Source organism: Tachyglossus aculeatus, chromosome 11 (genome assembly GCF_015852505.1).
Source record: "Tachyglossus aculeatus isolate mTacAcu1 chromosome 11, mTacAcu1.pri, whole genome shotgun sequence".
Lineage (NCBI taxonomy): Eukaryota > Metazoa > Chordata > Mammalia > Monotremata > Tachyglossidae > Tachyglossus > Tachyglossus aculeatus.
Genome location: NC_052076.1, coordinates 24,720,508 through 24,746,704, shown reverse-complemented (window position 1 = coordinate 24,746,704; position 26,197 = coordinate 24,720,508). Strand labels below are relative to the sequence as shown.

Sequence of the window (26,197 nt, the reverse complement as noted above, 5' to 3'; positions counted from 1 at the left end):
TTTATTTTACTTGTACATATCTATTCTATTTATTTTATTTTGTTAGTATATTTGGTTTTGTTCTCTGTCTCCCCCATCTAGACTGTGAACCCACTGTTGGGTAGGGACTGTCTCTATATTTTGCCAACTTGGACTTCCTAAGTGCTTAGTCCAGTGCTCTGCACACAGTAAGCGCTCAATAAATACGATTGATTGATTGATTGATTACAAGTCTCCATGGCGTTCAGCATAGGTCATAGGTATTTCAACCCTTGGCCTTCTGAAGCAGATTGCTGGGGAGAAATCGATTCATGAAAAGTTAAATCTAGGATCTAAAATCCAGGTCAAGCTACTCTTTAAACCGTGATCACTGACACCCAAAAGTAAAGAGCCCAGCAATAGGCAATGGCAAGTCATTCATTCATTCAATCGTATTTATTGAGAGTTTGCTAAGCGCTTGGGAGAATACGGCAAAAAACAGATGCATTCCCTGGCCACAAAGAGCTTATAGTCTAGAGAGCTTTCAGCCTAGACATGACAAGAATTTTCACAACCAAAATGACACCTGTATATATGTCTATATGTTTGTACATATTTATTACTCTATTTATTTATTTTACTTGTACATATCTATTCTATTTATTTTATTTTGTTAGTATGTTTGGTTTTGTTCTCTGTCTCCCCCTTTTAGACTGTGAACCCACTGTTGGGTAGGGACTGTCTCTATATGTTGCCAACTTGTACTTCCCAAGCACTTAGTACAGTGCTGTGCACACAATAAGCGCTCAATAAATACTACTGATTGATTGATTGACTGAATGAATGAATGACCGTCTCTATCTGCTGCCCACCCAAGCGCTTAGGTCTGGCGCTCTGCACACAGTAAGCGCTCAATGAATACGATTGAATGAATGAATGAATGACCGTCTCTATCTGTTGCCCACCCAAGCGCTTAGGTCTGGCGCTCTGCACACAGTAAGCGCTCAATGAATACGATTGAATGAATGAATGAACGAACGACCGCCTCTATCTGCTGCCCACCCAAGCGCTTAGTCCGGTGCTCTGCACACAGTAAGCGCTCAATAAATACGATGGATTGATTGATTGATTGATTGAATGAATGAATGAATGAATGAATGACCATCTCTGCTGCCCACCCAAGCACTTAGTCCAGCGCTCTGCACACAGTAAGCGCTCAATGAATGCGATTGAATGAATGAATGAATGACCGCCTCTATCTGCTGCCCACCCAAGCGCTTAGTCCGGCGCTCTGCACACAGTAAGCGCTCAATAAATACGATTGAATGAATGAATGAACGACCATCTCTATCTGTTGCCCACCCAAGCGCTTAGTCCGGTGCTCTGCACACAGTAAGCGCTCAATAAATACGATGGATTGATTGATTGATTGATTGAATGAATGAATGAATGAATGAATGAATGACCATCTCTGCTGCCCACCCAAGCACTTAGTCCAGCGCTCTGCACACAGTAAGCGCTCAATGAATGCGATTGAATGAATGAATGAATGACCGCCTCTATCTGCTGCCCACCCAAGCGCTTAGTCCGGCGCTCTGCACACAGTAAGCGCTCAATAAATACGATTGAATGAATGAATGAACGACCGTCTCTATCTGTTGCCCACCCAAGCGCTTAGTCCGGTGCTCTGCACACAGTAAGCGCTCAATAAATACAACTGAATGAATGAATGAACGACCGCCCCTATCTGCTGCCCACCCAAGCGCTTAGGTCCGGCGCTCTGCACACAGTAAGCGCTCAATAAATACGACTGAATGAATGAATGAGCAACCGCCTCCATCTGCTGCCCACCCAAGCGCTTAGGTCCGGCGCTCTGCACGCCGTAAGCGCTCAATCAAGACGACCGAACGAAGGCTGACCGTGAAAGCGTGGTCGCGCACGGCCTGGACGACGTCCCGGAAGCGGATCTTGGAGGTGAGCGTGTGTCCGTGGTAGATGACCGGCTCTCCGGCCTGTCCTTCCCAGCAGTCCAGCTCCACGCAACGGCAGCCCTGGGAAAACGCCCTGGCACGGAGCGGGCACCCTGGCCGCCGGGTACGGCCGAGGAAGGAGGGCCCCGGGGCCCACGGCCCCACGGGCCCCGAGCCCTTGCCACCGCCGCCCCCCGGCCCGCCCCGGGGGTCTCCCCTACCTGACGTAGGCCTCGGTGCTGCTGGGCCCGCCGATCTGGCTGTCCGTCAGGTAGGTGTTGTGGGAGGAGGATATGAAGTAGTGCCCCAGAGGTTGGCACATGTCCTGGTACACGGCCACGTGCTCCTGGTTGACGATGTCGCCCTCGGCCGACAGCAGGTACATCATGAACCCGTCCAGCATCATCAGTCCGTGCCGCTTGGCTGGGGCGTACGGGATAATAATGGACAGATTCACCTCCATTCCTTCTATCGTATTTATTGAGCGCTGAAGCGCTTAGGTGGGCAACAGATAGAGACGGTCATTCATTCATTCATTTAATCGTATTTATTGAGCGCTTACTGGGTGCAGAGCGCTGGACTAAAGCGCTTGGGTGGGCAACATTTAGAGACGGTCATTCATTCATTCAGTCGTATTTATTGAGCACTTACTATGTGTGCAGAGCGCTGGGCTAAAGCACTTGGGTGGGCAACAGATAGAGACGGCCATTCATTCATTCAATTGTATTTACTGAGCACTTACTTTGTGAAGAGAGCTGGGTTAAGCGCTTGGGTGGGCAACAGATAGAGACGGTCATTCATTCATTCAATTGTATTTATTGAGCACTTTGTGAAGAGCGCTGGGTTAAGCGCTTGGGTGGGCAACAGATAGAGATGGTCATTCATTCATTCAATCGTATTTATTGAGCACTTACTGTGTGCAGAGCGCTGGACTAAGCACTTGGGAAGTACAAGTCATTCATTCATTCATTCAATCGTATTTATTGAGCGCTTACTGTGTGCAGAGTGCTGGGCTAAAGTGCTTGGGTGGACAACAGATAGAGATGGTCATTCATTCATTCATTCAATCGTATTATTGAGCGCTTACTGTGTGCAGAGCGCTGGGCTAAAGTGCTTGGGTGGGCAACAGAGACAGTCATTCATTCATTCATTCAATCGTATTATTGAGCGCTTACTGTGTGCAGAGCGCTGGACTAAACGCTTGGATGGGCAACAGATAGAGACGGTCATTCATTCATTCATTCAATCGTACTTATTGAGCGCTTCCTGTGTGCAGAGCACTGGACTAAAGCGCTTGGGTGGGCAACAGATAGAGACAGTCATTCATTTATTCATTCAATCGTATTTATTGAGCGCTTACTGTGTGCAGAGCACTGGACTAAAGCGCTTGGGTGGGCAACAGATAGAGATGGTCATTCATTTATTCATTCAATCGTATTTATTGAGCGCTTACTGTGTGCAGAGCGCTGGACTAAAGCGCTTGGGTGGGCAATGGATAGAGACGGTCATTCATTCATTCAATCGTATTTATTGAGCGCTTACTGTGTGCAGAGCGCTGGGCTAAAGCGCTTGGGTGGGCAACAGATAGAGACGGTCATTCATTCATTCAATCGTATTTATTGAGCGCTTACTGTGTGCAGAGCGCTGGGCTAAAGCGCTTGGGTGGGCAACAGATAGAGACGGTCATTCATTCAATTGTATTTATTGAGCGCTTACTGTGTGCAGAGCGCTGGGCTAAAGCGCTTGGGTGGGCAACAGATAGAGACGGTCATTCATTCATTCAATCGTATTTATTGAGCGCTTACTGTGTGCAGAGCGCTGGGCTAAAGCGCTTGGGTGGGCAACAGATAGAGACGGTCATTCATTCATTCAATCGTATTTATTGAGCGCTTACTGTGTGCAGAGCACTGGACAAAGCACTTGGGAAGTCCAAGTTGGCAACATACAGAGACGGTCATTCATTCATTCATTGAATCGTAATTATTCAATCAATCGTATTTATTGAGCGCTTACTGTGTGCAGAGCACTGGACTAAGCGCTTGGGAAGTCCAAGTTGGCAACATCTAGAGACGGTCATTCATTCGTTCATTCATTCATTCAATCGTATTTATTCAATCAATCGTATTTATTGAGCGCTTACTGTGTGCAGAGCACTGTACTAAGCGCTTGGGAAGTACAAGTTGGCAACATCCTATCTGCACCGGGGATAATCATCATAATCACAATTATAATGGTGATATTTGTTGAGCGCTTACTACGTGCCAAGCACTGTTCTGAGTGCCGGGCACTGTTTCCGCAGCAGCCCAGCGGTTGAGAGGGGTGAGAGACAATAGCGTAGTGGATAGAGCACTGTTTGGGAGCCGGAGGGTCTTGGGTTCTAATCCCGGCTCTGCCGCTTGTCTGCTTTGTGACCTTAGGCAAGTCACTGGACTTCTCTGGGCCTCAGTTACCTCATCTGTCAAATGGGGATTGAGATCCACATGGGACAGACTCTGCGTCCAAGTGGACCTGCTTAGTACAGTGCCTGGCACATAGTAAGCGTTTAACAAATATTATTATTATTTTGGGGACGTCCGGCTTCCAGCTGTGTGACCTGGGGCAAGGCACTTCACTTCTCTGTGCCTCCGTTCCCTCATCTGTAAAATGGGGATTAAGACAGTGAGCCCCACGTGGGACAACCTCATCACCTTGTATTCCCCCCCCCCAGCGCTTAGAACAGTGCTTGGCACATAGTAAGCGCTTAACAAATACCATCAATCAATCAATCAATCGTATTTATTGAGCGCTTACTGTGTGCAGAGCACTGGACTAAGCGCTTGGGAAGTCCAAGTTGGCAACATATAGAGACGGTCCCTACCCAACAGTGGGCATCATTATTAGGAGAAGCAGCGTGGGTCAGTGGAAGGAGCCCGGGCTTGGGAGTCAGAGGTCGTGGGTTCGAATCCCGGCTCTGCCACCTGTCAGCTGGGTGACCTTGGGCAGGTCACTTCACTTCTCTGGGCCTCAGTGACCTCATCTGGAAAATGGGGATGAAGACTGGGAGCCCCCCGTGGGACAGCCTGATCACCTTGTATCCTCCCCAGCGCTTAGAACAGTGATTGGCACATAGTAAGCACTTAACAAATGCCATTAATATTATTGGCATAATATCATTATTAATACTACAATACATTTAAACATAATACATTATAATAAATTAATATTATAATAAATTAATATAATAACATTGGCATAATATTATTAATGCTATTATTAATATTATAATAAATTCCAGCCAGTCCACCAGGGGGCGCCTCCTTCTAGGGCCTCGAGTGTCTGATGCCCTGGACTATAATAATAATTATTATTAATAATTATTATTAATAACAATGATGGTACCTGCTAAGCACTTACTATGTGCCAAGCACTGTTCTAAGCACTGGGGAGGTTACAAGGTGATCAGGTTGTCCCACATGGGGCTTACAGTCTTATCCCCATTTTACAGATGAGGGAATTGAGGCCCAGAGAGGTGAAGTAACTTGTCCCACAGTCAGACAAGTGGTGGAACCGGAATTAGAACCCAGGTCCTCTGGCTCCCGGGCCTGTGCTATATAATAATAATAATTATTATTATTAATAATAAGGGTATTTGTTAAGCACTTACTATGTGCCAAGCACCGTTCTAAGCACCAGGGTGGATACAAGGTGATCAGGTTGTCCCACGTGGGGCTCCCAGTCTTCATCCCCATTTTACAGATGAGGGAACTGAGGCCCAGAGAAGTGAAGTGACTTGTCCCACAGTCAGACAAGTGGTGGAACCGGAATTAGAACCCAAGTCCTCTGACTCCCGGGCCTGTGCTCTATAATAATAATTATTATTAATAATAATGGTATTTGCTAAGCACTTACTATGTGCCAAGCACTGTTCTAGGCACCGGGGTAGATACAAGGTGATCAGGTTGTCCCACGTGGGGCTCACAGTCTTCATCCCCATTTTACAGATGAGGGAACTGAGGCCCAGAGAAGTGAAGTGACTTGTCCCACAGTCAGACAAGTGGTGGAGCCGGAATTAGAACCCAGGTCCTCTGACTCCCGGGCCTGTGCTCTATAATAATAATAATTATTAATAATAATGGTATTTGCTAAGCACTTACTATGTGCCAAGCACTGTTCTAAGCACCGGGGTGGATACAAGGTGATCAGGTTGTCCCCGGGGGGGCTCACAGTCTTCATCCCCATTTTACAGATGAGGGAACTGAGGCCCAGAGAGGTGAAGTGACTTGTCCCACAGTCAGACAAGTGGTGGAACCGGAATTAGAACCCAGGTCCTCTGACTCCCGGGCCTGTGCTCTATAATAATAATTATTATTAATAATAATGGTATTTGTTAAGCACTTACTATGTGCCAAGCACTGTTCTAAGCACCAGGGTGGATACAAGGCGATCAGGTTGTCCCACGTGGGGCTTACAGTCTTCATCCCCATTTTACAGATGAGGGAACTGAGGCCCAGAGAGGTGAAGTGACTTGTCCCACAGTCAGACAAGTGGTGGAGCCGGAATTAGAACCCAGGTCCTCTGACTCCCAGGCTTGTGCTCTATAATAATAATGATGATGATGGTATTAAGCGCTTACTATGTACGTATTTATTACTCTATTTATTTATTTTACTTGTCCATATCTATTCTATTTATTTTATTTTGTTAATATGTTTTGTTTTGTGCTCTGTCTTCCCCTTCTAGACTGTGAGCCCACTGTTGGGTAGGGACCGTCTCTATATGTTGCCAACTTGGACTTCCCAAGCGTTTAGTACAGTGCTCTGCACACAGTAAGCGCTCAATAAATACGATTGATTGATTACTATGTGCGAAGCACTGTTCTAAGCACTGGGGAGGTTAAAAGGTGATCAGGTTGTCCCACGGGGGGCTCACAGTCTTCACCCCCATTTTCCAGATGAGGCAACTGAGGCCCAGAGAAGTGAAGTGACTTGCCCCAAGTCACCCAGCTGACAAGCGGCGGAGCCGGGATTAGAACCCATGACCTCTGACTCCCAAGCCCGGGCTCTTTTCTTTGAAGCAGCGTGGCTCAGTGGAAAGAACCCGGGCTTGGGAGTCAGAGGTCGTGGGTTCTAATCCCGGCTCCGCCGCTTGCCTGCTGTGTGACTTTGGGCAAGTCACTTCACTTCTCTGGGCCTCAGTTACTTCATCTGGAAAATGGGGGTGAAGACTGGGAGCCCCACGGGGGACAACCTGATGATCTTGTATCTCCCCCAGCACTTAGGACAGTGCTTGGCACATAGTAAGCGCTTAACAAATACCATCATTATTAAAGGAAGCAGCGTGGCTCAGTGGAAAGAGCCTGGGCTTTGGAGTCAGAGGTCAATCAATCAATCAATCAATCAATCGTATTTATTGAGTGCTTACTGTGTGCAGAGCACTGTACTAAGCGCTTAACCACGGGTTCAAATCCCGGCTCCGCCAATTGTCAGCTGGGTGACTTCGGGCGAGTCACTTCACTTCTCTGGGCCCCAGTTCCCTCGTCTGTAAAATGGGGATCAATCAACCAATCAATCGTATTTATTGAGCGCTTACTGTGTGCAGAGCACTGTACTAAGCGCTTGGGAAGTCCAAGCTGGCAACATCTAGAGACGGTCCCTACCCAACAGCGGGCTCACAGTCTAGAAAGGGGAGACAGAGAACAAAACCAAACACGCTAACAAAATAAAATAAATAGAATAGATAGGTACAAGTAAAAAAAATAGATAAATAAGTAGAGTAATAAATATGTACAAACACATATCATCATCATCAATCATATTTATTGAGCGCTTACTATGTGCAGAGCACTGTACTAAGCGCTTGGGAAGTCCAAATTGGCAACATATAGAGACAGTCCCTACCCAACAGTGGGCTCACAGTCTAAAACATATATACATATATACTTTTAGTCTTTTAGACTGTGAGCCCACTGTTGGGTAGGGACTGTCTCTATATGTTGCCAACTTGGACTTCCCAAGCGCTTAGCCCAGTGCTCTGCACACAGTAAGCGCTCAATAAATACGATTGATGATGATGATATACGGGTGATGTACATATATACAGGTGACTGATGAAGACTGGGAGCCCCCCGTGGGACAACCTGATCAGCTTTTAACCTCCCCAGCGCTTAGGCCAGTGCTTGAAGCATAGTAAGCGCTTAACAAATAGCATCATTATTATTAAAAAATAGTATCATTATTATCGTTATTATTATTTTCCATGTTGGGCCTGGTAAGGGGCACAGGGGCGCGGGGATGGGGAAGGGCCCGCTCCCACCTTTCTCGCTGAGCTCGTAGGTGTGGATGAGCCTGCGGGCGTGGAGTAGTGAGGCCTCCTCTCCCTGGTCCTGCAGGAATTCCTGCAGCTCTTCGGCGGACAGCACGCGGTCCTCCCCGGAATACCGGCCGAAGATTTCCTCCAGCTCCGGACGCTTCATCAGGCGCGTCAGGAATTCCTCGATCTCCGGCTCTTCCAGACGGTTGTTGTTGGAGCGGTCGCACTCCTGCGGGGGACGATCAAAGAGGGGCTCGGGCTGGGGGCACTGAGGGCTGCCGGGGGAGTGGACTGGGGAGAATAATAATAATAATAATAGCAATATTGGATAATAATAATAATAATAATGGTATCTGTTAAGCGCTTACTATGTGCCAGGCCCTGTACTAAGTGTTCAGATGGATACAAGTAAATTGGGTTGGTTGGGCCAGATGTTGTAATGGTGATAGTGGTGTTTGATGAAGATAATAATCATCATCATTATGGTATCTGTTAATCATCATGGTATTTGTTAAGTGCTTACTATGTACCAGGCTATTAATAATAATAATAATAATGGTATTTGTTAAGCGCTTAGTATGTTCCAGGCACTGTACTAAATGTTCAGATGGATGCAAGCAAATTGGGTTGGTTGGGCCAGACGCTGTAATGATAGTGGTATTTGATGAAGATAATAATAATCATCATCATGGTATTTTTTAATCATCATGGTATTTGCTAAGTGCTTACTATGTACCAGGCTAATAATAATAATAATAATAATGGTATTTGTTAAGCGCTTAGTATGTGCCAGGCACTGTACTAAGTGTTCAGATGGATGCAAGCAAGTTGGGTTGGTTGGGCCAGACGCTGTAATGATGATAGTGGTATTTGATGAAGATAATAATAATCATCATCATGGTATTTGTTAAGTGCTTACTATGTACCAGGCTAATAATAATAATAATAATAATAATGGTATTTGTTAAGCGCTTAGTATGTGCCAGGCACTGTACTAAGTGTTCGGATGGATACAAGCAAATTGGGTTGGTTGGGCCAGATGCTGTAATTACGATAGTGGTATTTGATGAAGATAATAATAATCATCATGATGGTATTTGTTAATCATCATGGTATTTGCTAAGTGCTTACTATGTACCAGGCTAATAATAATAATAATAATGGTATTTGTTAAGCGCTTACTATGTGCCAGGCACTGTAATTGTTCGGATGGATACAAGCATATTGGGTTGGTTGGGCCAGATGCTGTAATAATGATAGTGGTATTTGATGAAGATAATAATAATCATCATGGTATTTGTTAAGTGCTTACTATGTACCAGGCTAATAATAATAATAATAATAATGGTATTTGTTAAGCGCTTACTATGTGCCAGGCACTGTACTAAGTGTTCAGATGGATACAAGCAAATTGGGTTGGTTGGGCCAGATGCTGTAATGATGATAGTGGTATTTGATGAAGATAATAATCATCATCAGCATGGTATTTGTTAATCATCATGCTATTTGTTAAGTGCTTACTATGTACCAGGCTAATAATAATAATAATAATGATAATAATAATGGTATTTGTTAAGCGCTTACTATGTGCCAGGCACTGTACTACGTGTTCAGATGGATACAAGCAAATTGGGTTGGTTGGGCCAGACGCTGTAATAATGATAGTGGTATTTGATGAAGATAATAATAATCATCATCATGGTATTTGTTAATCATCATGGTATTGGTTAAGTGTTTACTATGTACCGGGCTAATAATAATAATAATGGTATTTGTTAAGCGCTTACTATGTGCCAGGCACCGTACTAAGTGTTCAGAGGGATACAAGCAAATTGGGTTGGTTGGGCCAGATGCTGTAATGATGATAGTGGTATTTGATGAAGATAATAATAATCATCATGGTATTTGTTAAGTGCTTACTATGTACCAGGCTAATAATAATAATAATAATAATGGTATTTGTTAAGCGCTTAGTATGTTCCAGGCACTGTACTAAGTGTTCAGATGGATACAAGCAAATTGGGTTGGTTGGGCCAGACACTGTAATAATGATAGTGGTATTTGATGAAGATAATAATAATCATCGTCATGGTATTTGTTAATCATCATGGTATTTGCTAAGTGCTTACTATGTACCAGGCTAATAATAATAATAATCATCATGGTATCTGTTAAGCGCTTAGTATGTGCCAGGCACTGTACTAAGTGTTCAGATGGATGCAAGCAAGTTGGGTTGGTTGGGCCAGATGCTGTAATGATGATAGTGGTATTTGATGAAGATAATAATAATCATCATCGTGGTATTTGTTAAGTGCTTACTATGTACCAGGCTAATAATAATAATAATAATAATGATGGTATTTGTTAAGCGCTTACTATGTGCCACTCACTGTACTGAGTGTTCAGATGGATACAAGCAAATTGGGTTGGTTGGGCCAGACGCTGTAATAATGATAGTGGTATTTGATGAAGATAATAATAATCATCATCATGGTATTTGTTAAGTGCTTACTATGTACCAGGCTAATAATAATAATAATAATAATAATGATGGTATTTGTTAAGCGCTTACTATGTGCCAGGCACTGTACTAAGTGTTCAGATGGATACAAGCAAATTGGGTTGGTTGGGCCAGACGCTATAATGATGATAGTGGTATTTGATGAAGATAATAATAATCACCATGGTATTTGTTAAGTGCTTACTATGTACCAGGCTAATAATAATAATAATAATAATAATAATAATAATAATAATAATGGTATTTGTTAAGCGCTTACTATGTGCCAGGCACTGTACTAAGTGTTCAGATGGATACGAGCAAATTGGGTTGGTTGGGCCAGATGCTGTAATGATGATAGTGGTATTTGATGAAGATAATAATAATCACCATGGTATTTGTTAAGTGCTTAGTATGTACCAGGCTAATAATAATAATAATAATAATAATAATGGTATTTGTTAAGCGCTTACTATGTGCCAGGCACTGTACTAAGTGTTCAGATGGATACAAGCAAATTGGGTTGGTTGGGCCAGATGCTGTCATAACGATAGTGGTATTTGATGAAGATAATAGTGGAAAGAACCCAGGCTTTTGAGTCAGAGGTCATGGGTTCAAATCCAGCTCCGGCAGTTGTCAGCTGTGTGACTTCAAGACTGTGAGCCCGCTGTTGGGTAGGGACCGTCTCTATAGGTTGCCAACTTGGACTCCCCAAGCGCTTAGTACTGTGCTCTGCACACAGTAAGCGCTCAATAAATACGATTGAATGAATGAATGAATGAATGACATTGAGCAAGTCACGTCTTCACTTCTCCGGGCCTCAGTGACTTCATCTGTAAAATGGGGGTTAAGACTGAGCCCCCCCGGTGGGACAACCTGATCACCTTGTAACCTCCCCAGCGCTTAGAATGGCGCTCTGCACACAGTGAGCGCTCAATAAATATGATTGAATGAATGAATGAATGACTTTGGGCAAGTCACTTCACTTCTCCGGGCCTCATCTGTAAAATGGGGGTGAAGACTGTGAGCCCCCCCAGTGGGACAACCTGATCACCTTGTAACCTCCCCAGCACTTAGAACGGCGCTCTGCACACAGTAAGCGCTCAATAAATACGATTGAATGAATGAATGAATGAATGACTTTGGGCAAGTCACTTCTTCACTTCTCTGGGCCTCAGTGACCTCATCCATAAAATGGGAGTTAAGACTGAGCCCCCCCCAGTGGGACCACCTGATCACCTTGTAACCTCCCCAGCGCTTAGAACTTGCACATGGTAAGCGCTTAACAAATACCATTATTATTATTATTATGCCCAGTCTGTGTGACAGGTGTTGGGGGGACGCCCAGCCGGCCCGACGGGTTGGAGTGGGGGGAACCCCTCCGGCGGGAAGCGGGTACCTTAAAAAGGCGGTAGGCGTACATGTCATTCATGTCCACGTTGACCATCCTCAACATGCCTTTGATCTCCTTGAAGGTCATCTGGTTGTCCCGATCCGTGTCGGCCCGGCGCAGGTAATCGTGGATCCAGGTGAGCGACGGTTCAGGAAAACGTGAGGTGCCAGAGGCGGCCCCACTCCTTAATCCACTCGATCGTATTTATGAAGCTCTTTTTAGACTGTGAGCCCACTGTTGGGCAGGGACCGTCTCTATACGTTGCCAAATCGTACTTCCCAAGCGCTCAGTACAGTGCTCTGCACACAGCGCTTGGTATAGAGAACGGTCCCACGCACCTCTACACGACGAGGACGCCTCACCCGGCTTAATTAATAATGATGGTGGGCCCACCTTTAAGACTGTGAGCCCACTGTCGGGTAGGGACTGTCTCTATTTGTTGCCAATTTGTACTTCCCGAGCGCTTAGTACAGTGCTCTGCACATAGTAAGCGCTCAATAAATACGATTGATGAGGATGATGGTATCAATCAAATGTATTTATTGAGCGCTTACTGTGTTCAAGGCCCTGCTGAGAGCTCACCTCCTCCAGGAGGCCTTCCCAGACTGAGCCCCTTCCTTCCTCTCCCCCTCGTCCCCCTCTCCATCCCCCCCATCTGACCTCCTTCCCTTCCCCACAGCACCTGGATATATGTATATATGGTTGTACATATTTATTACTCTATTTATTTTATTTGTACATATCTATTCTATTTATTTTATTTTGTTAGTATGTTTGGTTTTGTTCTCTGTCTCCCCCTTTTTGACTGTGAGCCCACTGTTGGGTAGGGACTGTCTCTAGATGTTGCCAATTTGTACTTCCCAAGCGCTTAGTACAGTGCTCTGCACATAGTAAGCGCTCAATAAATAAGATTGATTGATTGATTGATTGATTGCAGAGCATTCTCCGTGCCTCAGTTACCTCATCTGTCAAATGGGGATGAAGACTGTGAGCCCCCCTCCATGGGACATATCTATTCTATTTATTTTATTCTGTTAGTATGTTTGGTTTTGTTCTCTGTCTCCCCCTTTTAGACTGTGAGCCCACTGTTGGGTAGGGACTGTCTCTACATGTTGCCAACTTGGACTTCCCAAGCGCTTAGTACAGTGCTCTGCACACAGGAAGCGCTCAATAAATACGATTGATGATAATAAATACGATTGATGATGATGATAATGATTTATGGGACTGTCTCTATATGCTGCCAACTTGTCCTTCCCAAGCGCTTAGTTCAGTGCTCTGCACACAGTAAGCGCTCAATAAATACAATTGATTATGATGATGGTGATGGAGCTGTCTCTATATGCATTTATGGGACTGTCTCTATATGTTGCCACCTTGGACTTCCCAAGCGCTTAGTTCAGTGCTCTGCACACAGTAAGCGCTCAATAAATATGATTGATGATGATGATGGAGCTGTCTCTATATGTATTTATGGGACTGTCTCTATATGCTGCCAACTGGGCCTTCCCAAGCGCTTAGTTCAGTGCTCTGCACACAGTAAGCGCTCAATAAATACGATTGATGATGATGATGATGATGGAGCTGTCTCTGTATGTATTTATGGGACTGTCTCTATATGTTGCCAACTTGTACTTCCCAAGCGCTTAGTTCAGTGCTCTGCACACAGTAAGCGCTCAATAAATGCGATCGATGATGATGATGGAGCGCTTACTGTGTGCACAGCACTGGACTAAGCGCTTGGGAAGGACAAGCAGCGTGGCTCGGCGGAAAGAGCCCGGGCTTTGGAGTCAGAGGTCAAATCCCGGCTCCGTCACTTGTCAGCCGGGTGACTTTGGGCGAGTCACTTGACTTCTCTGGGCCTCAGTTCCCTCATCTGGAAAATGGGGATGAAGACTGGGAGCCCCCCCTGTGGGACAACCTGATCGCCTTGTACCCCCCCCAGCGCTTAGAACAGTGCTTTGCACATAGTAAGTGCTTAACAAATGCCATCATTATTATTATTATTTTATTGTTATTATTATTATTATTAAATCCCAGCTCTGTCACTTGTCAGCTGGGTGACTTTGGGCGAGTCACTTGACTTCTCTGGGCCTCAGTGACCTCATCTGGAAAATGGGGGTGAAGACTGTGAGCCCCGCTGTGGGACAATCTGATCGCCTTGTATCCCCCCCAGCACTCAGAACAGTGCTTTGCACATAGTAAGCGCTTAACAAATGCCATTATTATTATTATTATTAAATCCCGGCTCCGTCACTTGTCAGCTGGGTGACTTTGGGCGAGTCACTTGACTTCTCTGGGCCTCAGTGACCTCATCTGGAAAATGGGGATGAAGACTGGGAGCCCCCCTGTGGGACAACCTGATCGCCTTGTATCCCCCCAGCGCTTAGAACAGTGCTTTGCACAGAGTAAGCGCTTAACAAATGCCATCATCATTATTATTATTATTAAATCCCGGCTCCGTCACTTGTCAGCTGGGTGACTTTGCGCGAGTCACTTGACTTCTCTGGGCCTCAGTGACCTCATCTGGAAAATGGGGATGAAGACTGGGAGCCCCCCTGTGGGACAACCTGATCGCCTTGTATCCCCCCCAGCGCTTAGAACAGTGCTTTGCACAGAGTAAGCGCTTAACAAATGCCATCATCATTATTATTATTATTAAATCCCGGCTCCGTCACTTGTCAGCTGGGTGACTTTGGGCAAGTCACTTGACTTCTCTGGGCCTCAGTGACCTCATCTGGAAAATGGGGATGAAGACTGTGAGCCCCCCATGGGACAACCTGGCCACCTTGTAACCTCCCCAGCGCTTAGAACAGTGCTTTGCAAATAGTAATAATAATAATAATAATAATAATGGCATTTTTTAAGTGCTTACTATGTGAAAAGCACTGTTCTAAGCACTGGGGAGGTTACAAGGTGGTCAGGTTGTCCCAGTAAGCGCTTAACAAATACCATCAGTATCATTATTATTACAATCCCTCAACACTGTAAATGCATTGTGGGCAAGGAGCCTGTCTACCCACCCTGTTCACTCATTCATTCATTCAATCGTATTTATTGAGCGCATACTGTGTGCAGAGCACTGTACTAAGCGCTTGGGAAGTACAAGTTGGCAACATAAGTTGGCACCCTGTTATATGTCCTCTCCCAAGTGCTTAGTACAGTGCCCTGCACACACAGCAAGCACAGTAAGCACTCGATAAATTTGATCAATGTAGCAGTGTACTAAACGCTGGAGAAAGTGCAAAAATACAGTTTGTATTTGGGGGGATCCTAACCTCTGGTAATAATAATAATAATAATAACAATAATAATTATTATTATTATTATTATTATTATTATAATGAGGGCATTTGTTAAGCACTTACTATGTGCCAAGCACTGTTCCAAGTGCTGGGGTGGGGACACAAGGTGATCAGGTTGTCCCACGGGGGGCTCACAGTCTTCATCCCCATTTTCCAGATGAGGGAACTGAGGCCCAGAGAAGTGAAGTGACTTGCCCAAAGTCACACAGCCAACTCCCCCCCCCCAACACTCTTATTTTAAAATGGTATTTGTTAAGCACTTACTACGTGCCAGGCACTGTGCTAAGCACAGAGGTGGATGTAAGCAAATCGGTTTGAACACACTCCCCGTCTCACATGGGGGCTCACAGTCTCCATCCCCATTTTCCAGATGAGGTCACTGAGGCCCAGAGAAGTGAAGTGACTTGCCCAAGGTCACACAGCTGATAAGTGGTGGAGCCGGGATTTGAACCCATGACCTTCTAACTTCCAGGCCCGGGTTCTACCCATTAGCCCATGATATTCCTCTCCAGTATCTCCAATCCTATGCCATCCCCTGCCCACTTCTCTCACCCCTTCCCAATGTCTGCTGCCCACCCCTGTTAGCGCTTAGAACAGTGCTTTGCACATAGTAAGCGCTTAATAAATGCTATTATTATTATTATTATTATTATTATTACATGGCCTGGCTCAGTGGAAAGAGCCTGGGCTTTAGAGTCAGAGGTCACGGGTTCAAATCCCCGCTCCGCCAATTGTCAGCCGTGTGATTTTGGGCTCAGTGGAAAGAGCCTGGGCTTTGGAGTCAGAGGTCACGGGTTCAAATCCCCGCTCCGCCAATTGTCAGCTGTGTGACTTTGGGCAAGTCACTTCACTTCTCTGGGCCTCAGTTACATCATCTGTAAAGTGGGGATTAAGATTGTGAGCCCCACATGGGACAACCTGATCACCTTGTATCCGCCCCAGTGCTTAGAACAGGGCTTTGTATATAGTAAGCGCTTAACAAATGCCAAAATTTTATTTTTATTTTTATTTTTTTTAGTGGCAAGAGCCTGGGCTTGGGAGCCAGAGGGTGTGGGTTCTAATCCTGGCTCTGCCATTTGCCTTCCATGCGACCTTGGGCAAGTCACTTCACTTCTCCGTGCCTCAGTGACCTCATCTGTATAATGGGGATGAAGACTGTGAGCCCCACGTGGGACAATCTGATTACCTTGTACCTCCCCAGCGCTTAGAATAATAATGATGATGGTATTTGTTAAGCGCTTGCTATGTGCAAAGCACTGTTCTAAGCGCTGGGGAGGCTACAAGGTGATCAGGTTGGCCCACGGGGGGCTCACAGTCTTCATCCCCATTTTACAGATGAGGGAACTGAGGCCCAGAGAATAATAATAGTAATAATAATAATGGCATTTATTAAGCTCTCACTATGTGCAAAGCACTGTTCTAAGCGCTGAGGAGGTTACAAGGAGAGCAGGTTGTCCCACGGGGGGCTCACAGTCTTCATCCCCATTTTACAGATGAGGGAACTGCGGCCCCGAGAAGTGAAGTGACTTGCCCAAAGTCACACAGCTGACAATTGGCAGAGCTGGGATTTGAACCCATGACCCCTGACTCCAAATAATAATAATGATAATAATAATAATAATGTTGGCATTTGTTAAGTGCTTACAATGTGCAAAGCACTGTTCTAAGCGCTGGGGGGGGGGGGATACAAAGTGATCAGATTGTCCCATGTGGGGCTCACAGACTTAATCCCCATTTTCCAGATGAGGGAACTGAGGCCCAGAGAAGTGAAGTGACTTGCCCAAAGTCACACAGCTGACAATTGGCAGAGCTGGGATTTGAACCCATGACCCCTGACTCCAAATAATAATAATGTTGGCATTTGTTAAGCGCTTACAATGTGCAAAGCACTGTTCTAAGCGCTGGGGGGGGGGGGAGATACAAAGTGATCAGATTGTCCCATGTGGGGCTCCCAGTCTTCATCCCCATTTTACAGATGAGGGAACTGAAGCTCAGAGAAGTTGAGTAACTTGCCCAAGGTCACACAGCAGGCATGTGGCGGAGCCAGGATTCGAACCCATGACCTCTGACTCCAAAGCCCGGGCTCTTCCCACTGAAGTGAAGTGACTTGCCCGGAGTCACCCAGCTGACAGTTGGCGGAGCCGGGATGGGAACCCGCGACCTCTGCCTCCAAAGCCCGGGCTCTTCCCACTGAGCCACGCTGCTTCTCCACATAGTAAGCGCTTACCAAACACCGTTAACTATTATTATTGTGATTATCATTTTAGCCTGTGAGCCCGCTGTTGGGTAGGGACCGTCTCTAGATGTTGCCAACTTGGACTCCCCGAGGGCTTCGTCCGGTGCTCCGCACACAGTAAGCGCTCCATAAATCATCAATCACCATCAATCGTATTTCCTGAGCGCTTACCATGCGCAGAGCACCGGACGAAGCGCTTGGGAAGTCCAAATTGGCAACATCTAGAGACGGCCCCTACCCAACGGCGGGCTCACAGTCTAAGGGGGAGACAGAGAACTAAACCAAACAAATAAAATAAATAAATAAATAGGATTGATTGATGGATGGATGGATGGATCATCGCTCCCCGCAGGATATTGGTCGAGTTTCTCGCGCTGGCTCATGGCCTCCACGCGGGCCATGAGCTTGGTGAGGCCGCGGACCCAGCGCTGGGCCTCCTCGGGGCTGGGCGCCGCCAGGTCCAGGTTCTTGCGCTTGCCCTTGAAGGCGATGGTCAGACACTGGGCCGGGGGGAAGGGGCCGCCGAACCGCCGCAGACCCTCCGACTGGTGGCCCTCACGCACCCCCTCGATGTGCAGCACGGAGACTGTGGACGGGGGAGAAAGGCCGCTGGTTAGACCCCCGGGACTCTCATTCATTCATTCAACCACATTTATTGAGCACCTCCTGGGTGCAGAGCACTGGACTGAGCACTTGGGAAGTCCAAGTTCATTCATTCAGTCATTCATTCAATTGTATTTATTGAGCACTTACTGGGTGCAGAGCGCTGGACTGAGCACTTGGGAAGTCCAAGTTCATTCATTCAGTCATTCATTCAATTGGATTTATTGAGCACTTACTCTGTGCAGAACACTGGACTAAGCACTTGGGAAGTTAAAGTTCATTCATTCATTCATTCATTCATTCATTCATTCAATCATATTTGTTGAGTGCTTACTGTGTGCAGAGCACTGGACTAAGCACTTGGGAAGTTAAAGTTCATTCATTCATTCATTCATTCAGTCATATTTGTTGAGTGCTTACTGTGTGCAGAGCACTGGACTAAGCACTTGGGAAGTCCAAGTTCATTCATTCAGTCATTCATTCATTCAATCGCATTTATTGAGCGCTTACTGTGTGCAGAGCACTGGACTGAGCACTTGGGAAGTCCAAGTTCATTCATTCAGTCATTCATTCAATCGGATTTATTGAGTGCTTATTGTGTGCAGAGCACTGGACTAAGCACTTGGGAAGTCCAAGTTCATTCATTCAGTCATTCAATAGGATTTACTGAGTGCTTCCTGTGTGCAGAGCACTGGACTGAGCGCTTGGGAAGTCCAAGTTCATTCATTCAGTCGGATTTATTGAGCGCTTACTGGGTGCAGAGCACTGGACTGAGCACTTGGGAAGTCCAAGTTCATTCATTCAATCGGATTTATTGAGCACTTACTGTGTGCAGAGCACTGGACTAAGCACTTGGGAAGTCCAAGTTCATTCATTCAGTCATTCAATCGGATTTATTGAGCGCTTACTGTGTGCTGAGCACTGGACTAAGCGCTTGGGAAGTCCAAGTTCATTCGTTCAGTCATTCATTCAATCGGATTTATTGAGCACTTACTGTGCGCAGAGCACTGGACTAAGCACTTGGGAAGTCCAAGTTCATTCATTCAGTCATTCATTCAATCGGATTTATTGAGCGCTTACTGTGCACAGAGCACTGGACTGAGCACTTGGGAAGTCCAAGTTCATTCATTCAGTCATTCATTCAATCGGATTTATTGAGCGCTTACTGGGTGCAGAGCGCTGGACTGAGCACTTGGGAAGTCCAAGTTCATTCATTCAGTCATTCATTCAATCGGATTTATTGAGCGCTTACTGGGTGCAGAGCACTGGACTGAGCACTTGGGCAGTCCAAGTTCATTCATTCATTCATTCATTCGCATTTACTGAGCACTTACTGGGTGCAGAGCACTGGACTAAGCACTTGGGAAGTCCAAATTCATTCATTCAGTCGGATTTATTGAGCACTTACTGGGTGCAGAGCACTGGACTGAGTGCTTGGGAAGTCCAAGTTCATTCATTCAGTCATTCATTCAATCGGATTTATTGAGCGCTTACTGTGTGCAGAGCACTGGACTAAGCACTTGGGAAGTCCAAGTTCATTCATTCAATCGGATTTATTGAGCACTTACTGTGTGCAGAGCACTGGACTAAGTGCTTGGGCAGTCCAAGTTCATTCATTCAATCGGATTTATTGAGCGCTTACTGTGTGCAGAGCACTGGACGAAGCGCTTGGGAAGTCCAAGTTCATTCATTCAATCGGATTTATTGAGCACTTACTGTGTGCAGAGCACTGGACTAAGTGCTTGGGAAGTCCAAGTTCATTCATTCAATCGGATTTATTGAGCGCTTACTGTGTGCAGAGCACTGGACGAAGCGCTTGGGAAGTCCAAGTTCATTCATTCATTCATTCAATCGGATTTATTGAGCGCTTACTGTGTGCAGAGCACTGGACTAAGCACTTGGGAAGTCCAAGTGGCAACATATAGAGGCAGTCCCTACCCAACAGTGGGCTCACAGTCTAAAAGGGGGAGACAGAGAACAAAACCAAACATACTAACAAAATAAAATAAATAGAATAGATATGGACAAGTAAAATAAATAAATAGAGTAACAAATATGTACAAACATATCTACATATATACAGGTGCTGTGGGGAAGGGAAGGAGGTAAGATGGGGGGATGGAGAGGGGGACGAGGGAGAATGAATGAACTTGTACTTCCCAAGCGCTTAGTCCAGTGCTCTGCACACAGTAAGCGCTCAATAAATACGATTGAATGAATGAATGAATGAACTTGGACTTCCCAAGCGCTTAGTCCAGTGCTCTGCACACAGTAAGCGCTCAATAAATCCGATTGAATGACTGAATGAATGAACTTGGACTTCCCAAGTGCTTAGTCCAGTGCTCTGCACACAGTAAGCGCTCAATAAATATGATTCAATGAATGAATGAATGAACTTGTACTTCCCCAGCGCTTAGTCCAGTGCCCTGCACACAGTAAGCGCTCAATAAACACGATTGAACGAATGAATGAAAAGCACCGTTCTAAGCGCCGGGGCAGATCCGAGGTCAGCAGGTTGTCCCACGTGGGGCTCCCAGTCTTCACCCCCATTTTCCAGATGAGGGAACTGAGGCCCACAGAAGCGAAGCGGCTCGCTCAAAGCCACCCAGCAGGCAAGCGGCGGAGCGGGGAATTAGAACCCAAGACCTCTGACTCCCAAGCCCGGGCCCTTTCCACTGAGCCACGCTGCTTCCGATGGGCAGGGGCATCTGGAGGGTTGGGGGGGGGGTGTTGTCCACTAGCGGACTTGACATGACTGACTCCATTTTGTGTACGCTGACGGTGACCCTCCATTTTGTGCAGGCCGTGAGAACAACTCCTTTTTTTTTTGTATTTTACGCAAGGCTCGGCAACAGACGTCTTCAAGGCCAGTAGCACCTATCTATGCAAGGCCACGGGGCATCATCATCATCGTCAATCGTATTTATTGAGCGCTTACTATGTGCAGAGCACTGGACTAAGCGCTTGGGAAGTACAAATTGGCAACATATAGAGACAGTCCCTACCATAGGGCAGATAACAACTATTGAACAGCTATCGAAGCAGCGTGGCTCAGTGGAAAGAGCCCGGGCTTTGGAGTCAGAGGTCAGGAGTTCGAAACCCGGCTCCGCCAATTGTCAGTTGTGTGACTGTGGGCAAGTCACTTCACTTCTCTGGGCCTCAGATAACTCATCTGTAAAATGGGGATTAAGATTGTGAGCCCCATGTGGGACAACTTGATCGCCTTGTATCCCCCCCGGCGCTTAGGACAGTGCTTTGCACATAGTAAGCGCTTAACAAATACCATTATTATTATTATTATAACAACAACCTGCGCAAGGCAGTGGGAGCAGAGAATAATGAGAATTTGTAACATCCTGTCGGTCCTAATTGGATTCCTGAAATTCCCAACTGCTCCGCTCCCATGTTGCTGTAACTCCATAAAAGACGCAGCGAGAATGGGATGGGGGCCGCTTGCCACTCGTCCCTCTCCCGGGAGGTGACCGGGCTGGGAGTCATTTTCCTTCTTTCCCGCTCTATCCGAACTCATGTCTCCGAGTCATCATCATTCATTCGTTCATTCATTCATTCATTCAATCGTATTTATTGAGCGCTTACTGTGTGCAGAGCACTGTACTAAGCGCTTGGGAAGTACAAGGTTGCAACAAATAGAGACGGTCCCTACCCAACATCGGGCTTACAATCTAGATGCACATCACTAACAAAATAAATAGAATAGCCTGCTGTGTGACCTTGGGCAAGCCACTTTTCATTCATTCATTCAATCGTATTTATTGAGCCCTTACTGTGTGCAGAGCACTGTACTAAGCGCTTGGGAAGTACAAGTTGGCAACACACAGAGACAGTCCCTACCCAACAACGGGCTCACAGTCTAGGAGGGGAAGACAAACGGCAAAACAAAACGTGAATATGTTTTGTACATATTTGTTACTCTATTTATTTTACTTGTACATATCTATTCCATTTATTTTATTTTGTTAGTATGTTTGGTTTTGTTCTCCGTTCATTCATTCAATCGTATTTATTGAGCGCTTACTGTGTGCGGAGCACTGTCCTAAGCGCTTGGAAAGTACAATTTGGCAACAGACAAATTCATTCATTCAATCGTATTTATCGAGCGCTTACTGTGTGCAGAGCACTGGACTAAGCGCTTGGAAAGCACAATTTGGCAACAGACACATTCATTCACTCATTCAATCGTATTTATCGAGCGCTTACTGTGTGCAGAGCACTGTCCTAAGCGCTTGGAAAGTACAATTTGGCAACAGACAAATTCATTCATTCAATCGTATTTATCGAGCGCTTACTGTGTGCAGAGCACTGTCCTAAGCGCTTGGAAAGTACAATTTGGCAACAGAGAGACACATTCATTCACTCATTCAATCGTATTTATCGAGCGCTTACTGTGTGCAGAGCACTGTACCAAGCGCTTGGAAAGCACAATTTGGCAACAGAGAGACACATTCATTCACTCATTCAATCGTATTTATCGAGCGCTTACTGTGTGCAGAGCACTGTACTAAGCGCTTAGAAAGTACAATTTGGCAACAGAGAGACACATTCATTCACTCATTCAATCGTATTTATCGAGCGCTTACTGTGTGCAGAGCACTGTACCAAGCGCTTGGAAAGCACAATTTGGCAACAGATAGACACATTCATTCACTCATTCAATCGTATTTATCGAGCGCTTACTGTGTGCAGAGCACTGTCCTAAGCGCTTGGAAAGCACAATTTGGCAACAGAGAGACACATTCATTCACTCATTCAATCGTATTTATCGAGCGCTTACTGTGTGCAGTGCACTGTACCAAGCGCTTGGAAAGCACAATTTGGCAACAGATAGACACATTCATTCATTCAATCGTATTTACTGAGTGCTGTGTCATCATCATCAGTCGTATTTATTGAGCGCTTACTGTGTGCAGAGCACTGTCCTAAGCGCTTGGGAAGTCCAAATTGGCAACGTCTAGAGACGGGCCCTACCCGACAGTGGGCTCACAGTCTAAAAGGGGGAGACGGAGAACAAAACCAAACGTACTCGCAAAATAAGTCATTTTTCCTCTCTGCGTCACCCTGGGCCGATTTACGCGGATGAACCTATTTTGCGCCCTGGTTGTCGATGACGGGGGGCACTCACAGACATGTTGGGAAGGGGCGTGCTGGAAGCGTCTCTGGAACCACACGGTCATCCCGTCCTCCTGCAGCCGGAACAGCCGCTGCTTGCGCCAGCTTGGAGAGCGGATCTTCCAGAGCAGGGAGCCCCGCAGCATGGCCTTCACGTCCTCATCCTCCGTCAAGCCTGGCGCGGGATGGCACGTCCATCGTGGAGCCCCCCGCGGCCCTCCCGCCGCCCACCTTTCCCTGCCCACCCCTGTCTCCGATTCCACCCGGCCCTGTCTGGCCTCACCCCCTCATCAATCAGTCCATCAGTCGTATTGATGGAGCGCTTACCGGGTGCAGAGCCCTGGCATCAATCAATCAATCAATCGTATTGATGGAGCGCTTACTCTGTGCAGAGCCCTGGCATCAATCAATCAATCGTGTTGATGGAGCGCTTACTGGGTGCAGAGCACTGGCATCAATCAGTCAATTGTATTGATGGAGCGCTTACTGGGTGCAGAGCCCTGGCATCAATCAATCAATCAATCGTATTGATGGAGCGCTTCCTGGGTGCAGAGCACTGGCATCAATCAATCAATCAATCGTATTGATAGAGCACTTACTGGGTGCAGAGCCCTGGCGTCAATCAATCAATCAATCGTATTGATGGAGCGCTTACTGGGTGCAGAGCCCTGGCATCAATCAATCAATCAATCGTATTGATGGAGCGCTTACTGTGTGCAGAGCTCTGGCATCAATCAATCAATCAATCAATCGTATTGATGGAGCGCTTACTGGGTGCAGAGCCCTGGCATCAATCAATCAGTCAATCGTATTGATGGAGCTCTTACTGGGTGCAGAGCCCTGGCGTCAATCAATCAATCAGTCGTATTGATGGAGCGCTTACTGGGTGCAGAGCACTGGCATCAATCAATCAATCAATCGTATTTATTGAGCGCTTACTGTGTGCAGAGCCCAGGCATCAGTCAATCAATCAATACTATTGATGGAGCGCTTACTGGGTGCAGAGCACTGGCATCAATCAATCAATCAGTTGTATTGATGGAGCGCTTACTGGGTGCAGAGCCCTGGCATCAATCAATCAATCAATCGTATTGATGGAGCGCTTACTGGGTGCAGAGCACTGGACTGAGCGCTTGGGAAGTCCAAGTTGGCAGCATATAGAGACGGTCCCTACCCGATGGCGGGCTCACAGGCTAGAAGGGGGAGACAGAGAATAAAACCAAACATACTAACAAAATAAAATAAATAGAATAGATAGGTACAAGTAAGATAAATAAATAGAGTAATAAATACGTACAAACATATAGACATCTATATAGGTGCTGTGGGGAAGGGAAGGAGGTAAGAACGGGGGGTGGAGACGGGGACGAGGGGGGAGAGGAAGGAAGGGGATCAGTCTGGGAAGGCCTCTGAATCAATCAATCAATCAATCGCATTCAATAAATCAATCGATTGTATTGATTGAGCGCTTACTGTGTGCAGAGCACTGGCATCAATCAATCAATCAATCAATCGTATTGTTTGAGCGCTTACTGGGTGCAGAGCACTGGACTGAGCGCTTGGGAAGTCCAAGTCGGCAACATCTAGAGACGGTCCCTACCTGACGGTGGGCTCACAGGCTAGAAGGGGGAGACAGACAACAAAACCAAACATATTAACAAAATAAAATAGATAGAATAGATATGTACAAGTAAAATGAATAAATAGAGTAATAAATACATACATCCTATCTCACCTCTATTAATAATAATAATAATAATGGCATTTTATTAAGCGCTTACTATGTGCAAAGCACTCTTCTAAGCGCTGGGGAGGTTACAAGGTGATCAGGTTGTCCCGCGGGGGCTCACAGGTTTAATCCCCATTTGACAGATGAGGGAACTGAGGCCCAGAGAAGTGAAGTGACCTGCCCAAAGTCACACAGCTGACAGTTGGCGGAGCAGGGATTTGAACCCAACTTGTACTTGAACCTAACTTGTACTTCCCAAGCGCTTAGTACAGTGCTCTGCACACAGTAAGCGCTCAATAAATACAATTGATTGATTGATTGAACCCATAACCTCTGACTCCAAAGCCCGGGCTCTTTCCACTGAGCCACACTGCTTCTCTATTTCTTTTATGATACTTGTTAAGCGCTTACTATGTGCCAGGCACTGTCCTAAGCGCTGAGGTAGAGACAAGCTAATCAGGTCGGACATCTGCCATGTCCCACATGGGGCTCACAGTCATAATCCCCATTTTCCAACTGAGGCCCAGAGCAGTTCATTCAATCGTATTTATTTAGCGCTTGCTGAGCGCAGTGGAAAGAGCCCAGACTCGGGAGTCAGAGGTCATGGGTTCTAATTCCGGCCCCGCCACTTAATAATAATAATAATAATGATGGCATTTATTAAGCGCTTACTATGTGCAAAGCACTGTTCTAAGCGCTGGCAGGGGGGCTACAAGGTGATCAGGTTGTCCCACTTGGGGCTCACAGTCTTAACCCCCATTTTACAGATGAGGTAACCGAGGTACAGAGAAGTGAAGTGGCTTGCCCAAGGTCACACAGCTGACAAGTGGCGGAGCCGGTATTTGAACCCGTGACCTCTGACTCCCAAGCCCGCATTCTTTCCACTGAGCCATGCTGCTTCCCCTGTGACTTTGGGCAAGTCACTTCACTTCTCTGGGCCTCAGTGACCTCATCTGGAAAATGGGGATTAAGACTGTCAGCCCCACATGGGACAACCTGATCACCTTGTATCCCCCCCTCAGTGCTTAGAACAGTGTTTTGCACATAGTAAGTGCTTAACAAATACCATCATTATCATTATTATTATT

General features: G+C 46.1%; 1 protein-coding gene across 2 annotated transcripts in view; it reads right to left on the bottom strand.

The window, feature by feature from the left end:
• The window catches only part of PLCD3 (phospholipase C delta 3), a 64,150-nt gene that overhangs the window by 15,453 nt on the left and 22,500 nt on the right, over positions 1-26,197 (bottom strand). For both annotated transcript variants that reach the window (XM_038754170.1, XM_038754171.1), the window contains exons 2-7: positions 23,394-23,555; positions 18,008-18,236; positions 12,116-12,245; positions 8,220-8,445; positions 2,150-2,351; positions 1,878-2,022 (exon numbers count right to left, since the gene is read on the bottom strand). In XM_038754170.1, coding sequence (XP_038610098.1) covers positions 1,878-2,022; positions 2,150-2,351; positions 8,220-8,445; positions 12,116-12,245; positions 18,008-18,236; positions 23,394-23,555 — 1,094 coding nt within the window. The remainder of the gene's footprint in view (positions 1-1,877; positions 2,023-2,149; positions 2,352-8,219; positions 8,446-12,115; positions 12,246-18,007; positions 18,237-23,393; positions 23,556-26,197) is intronic.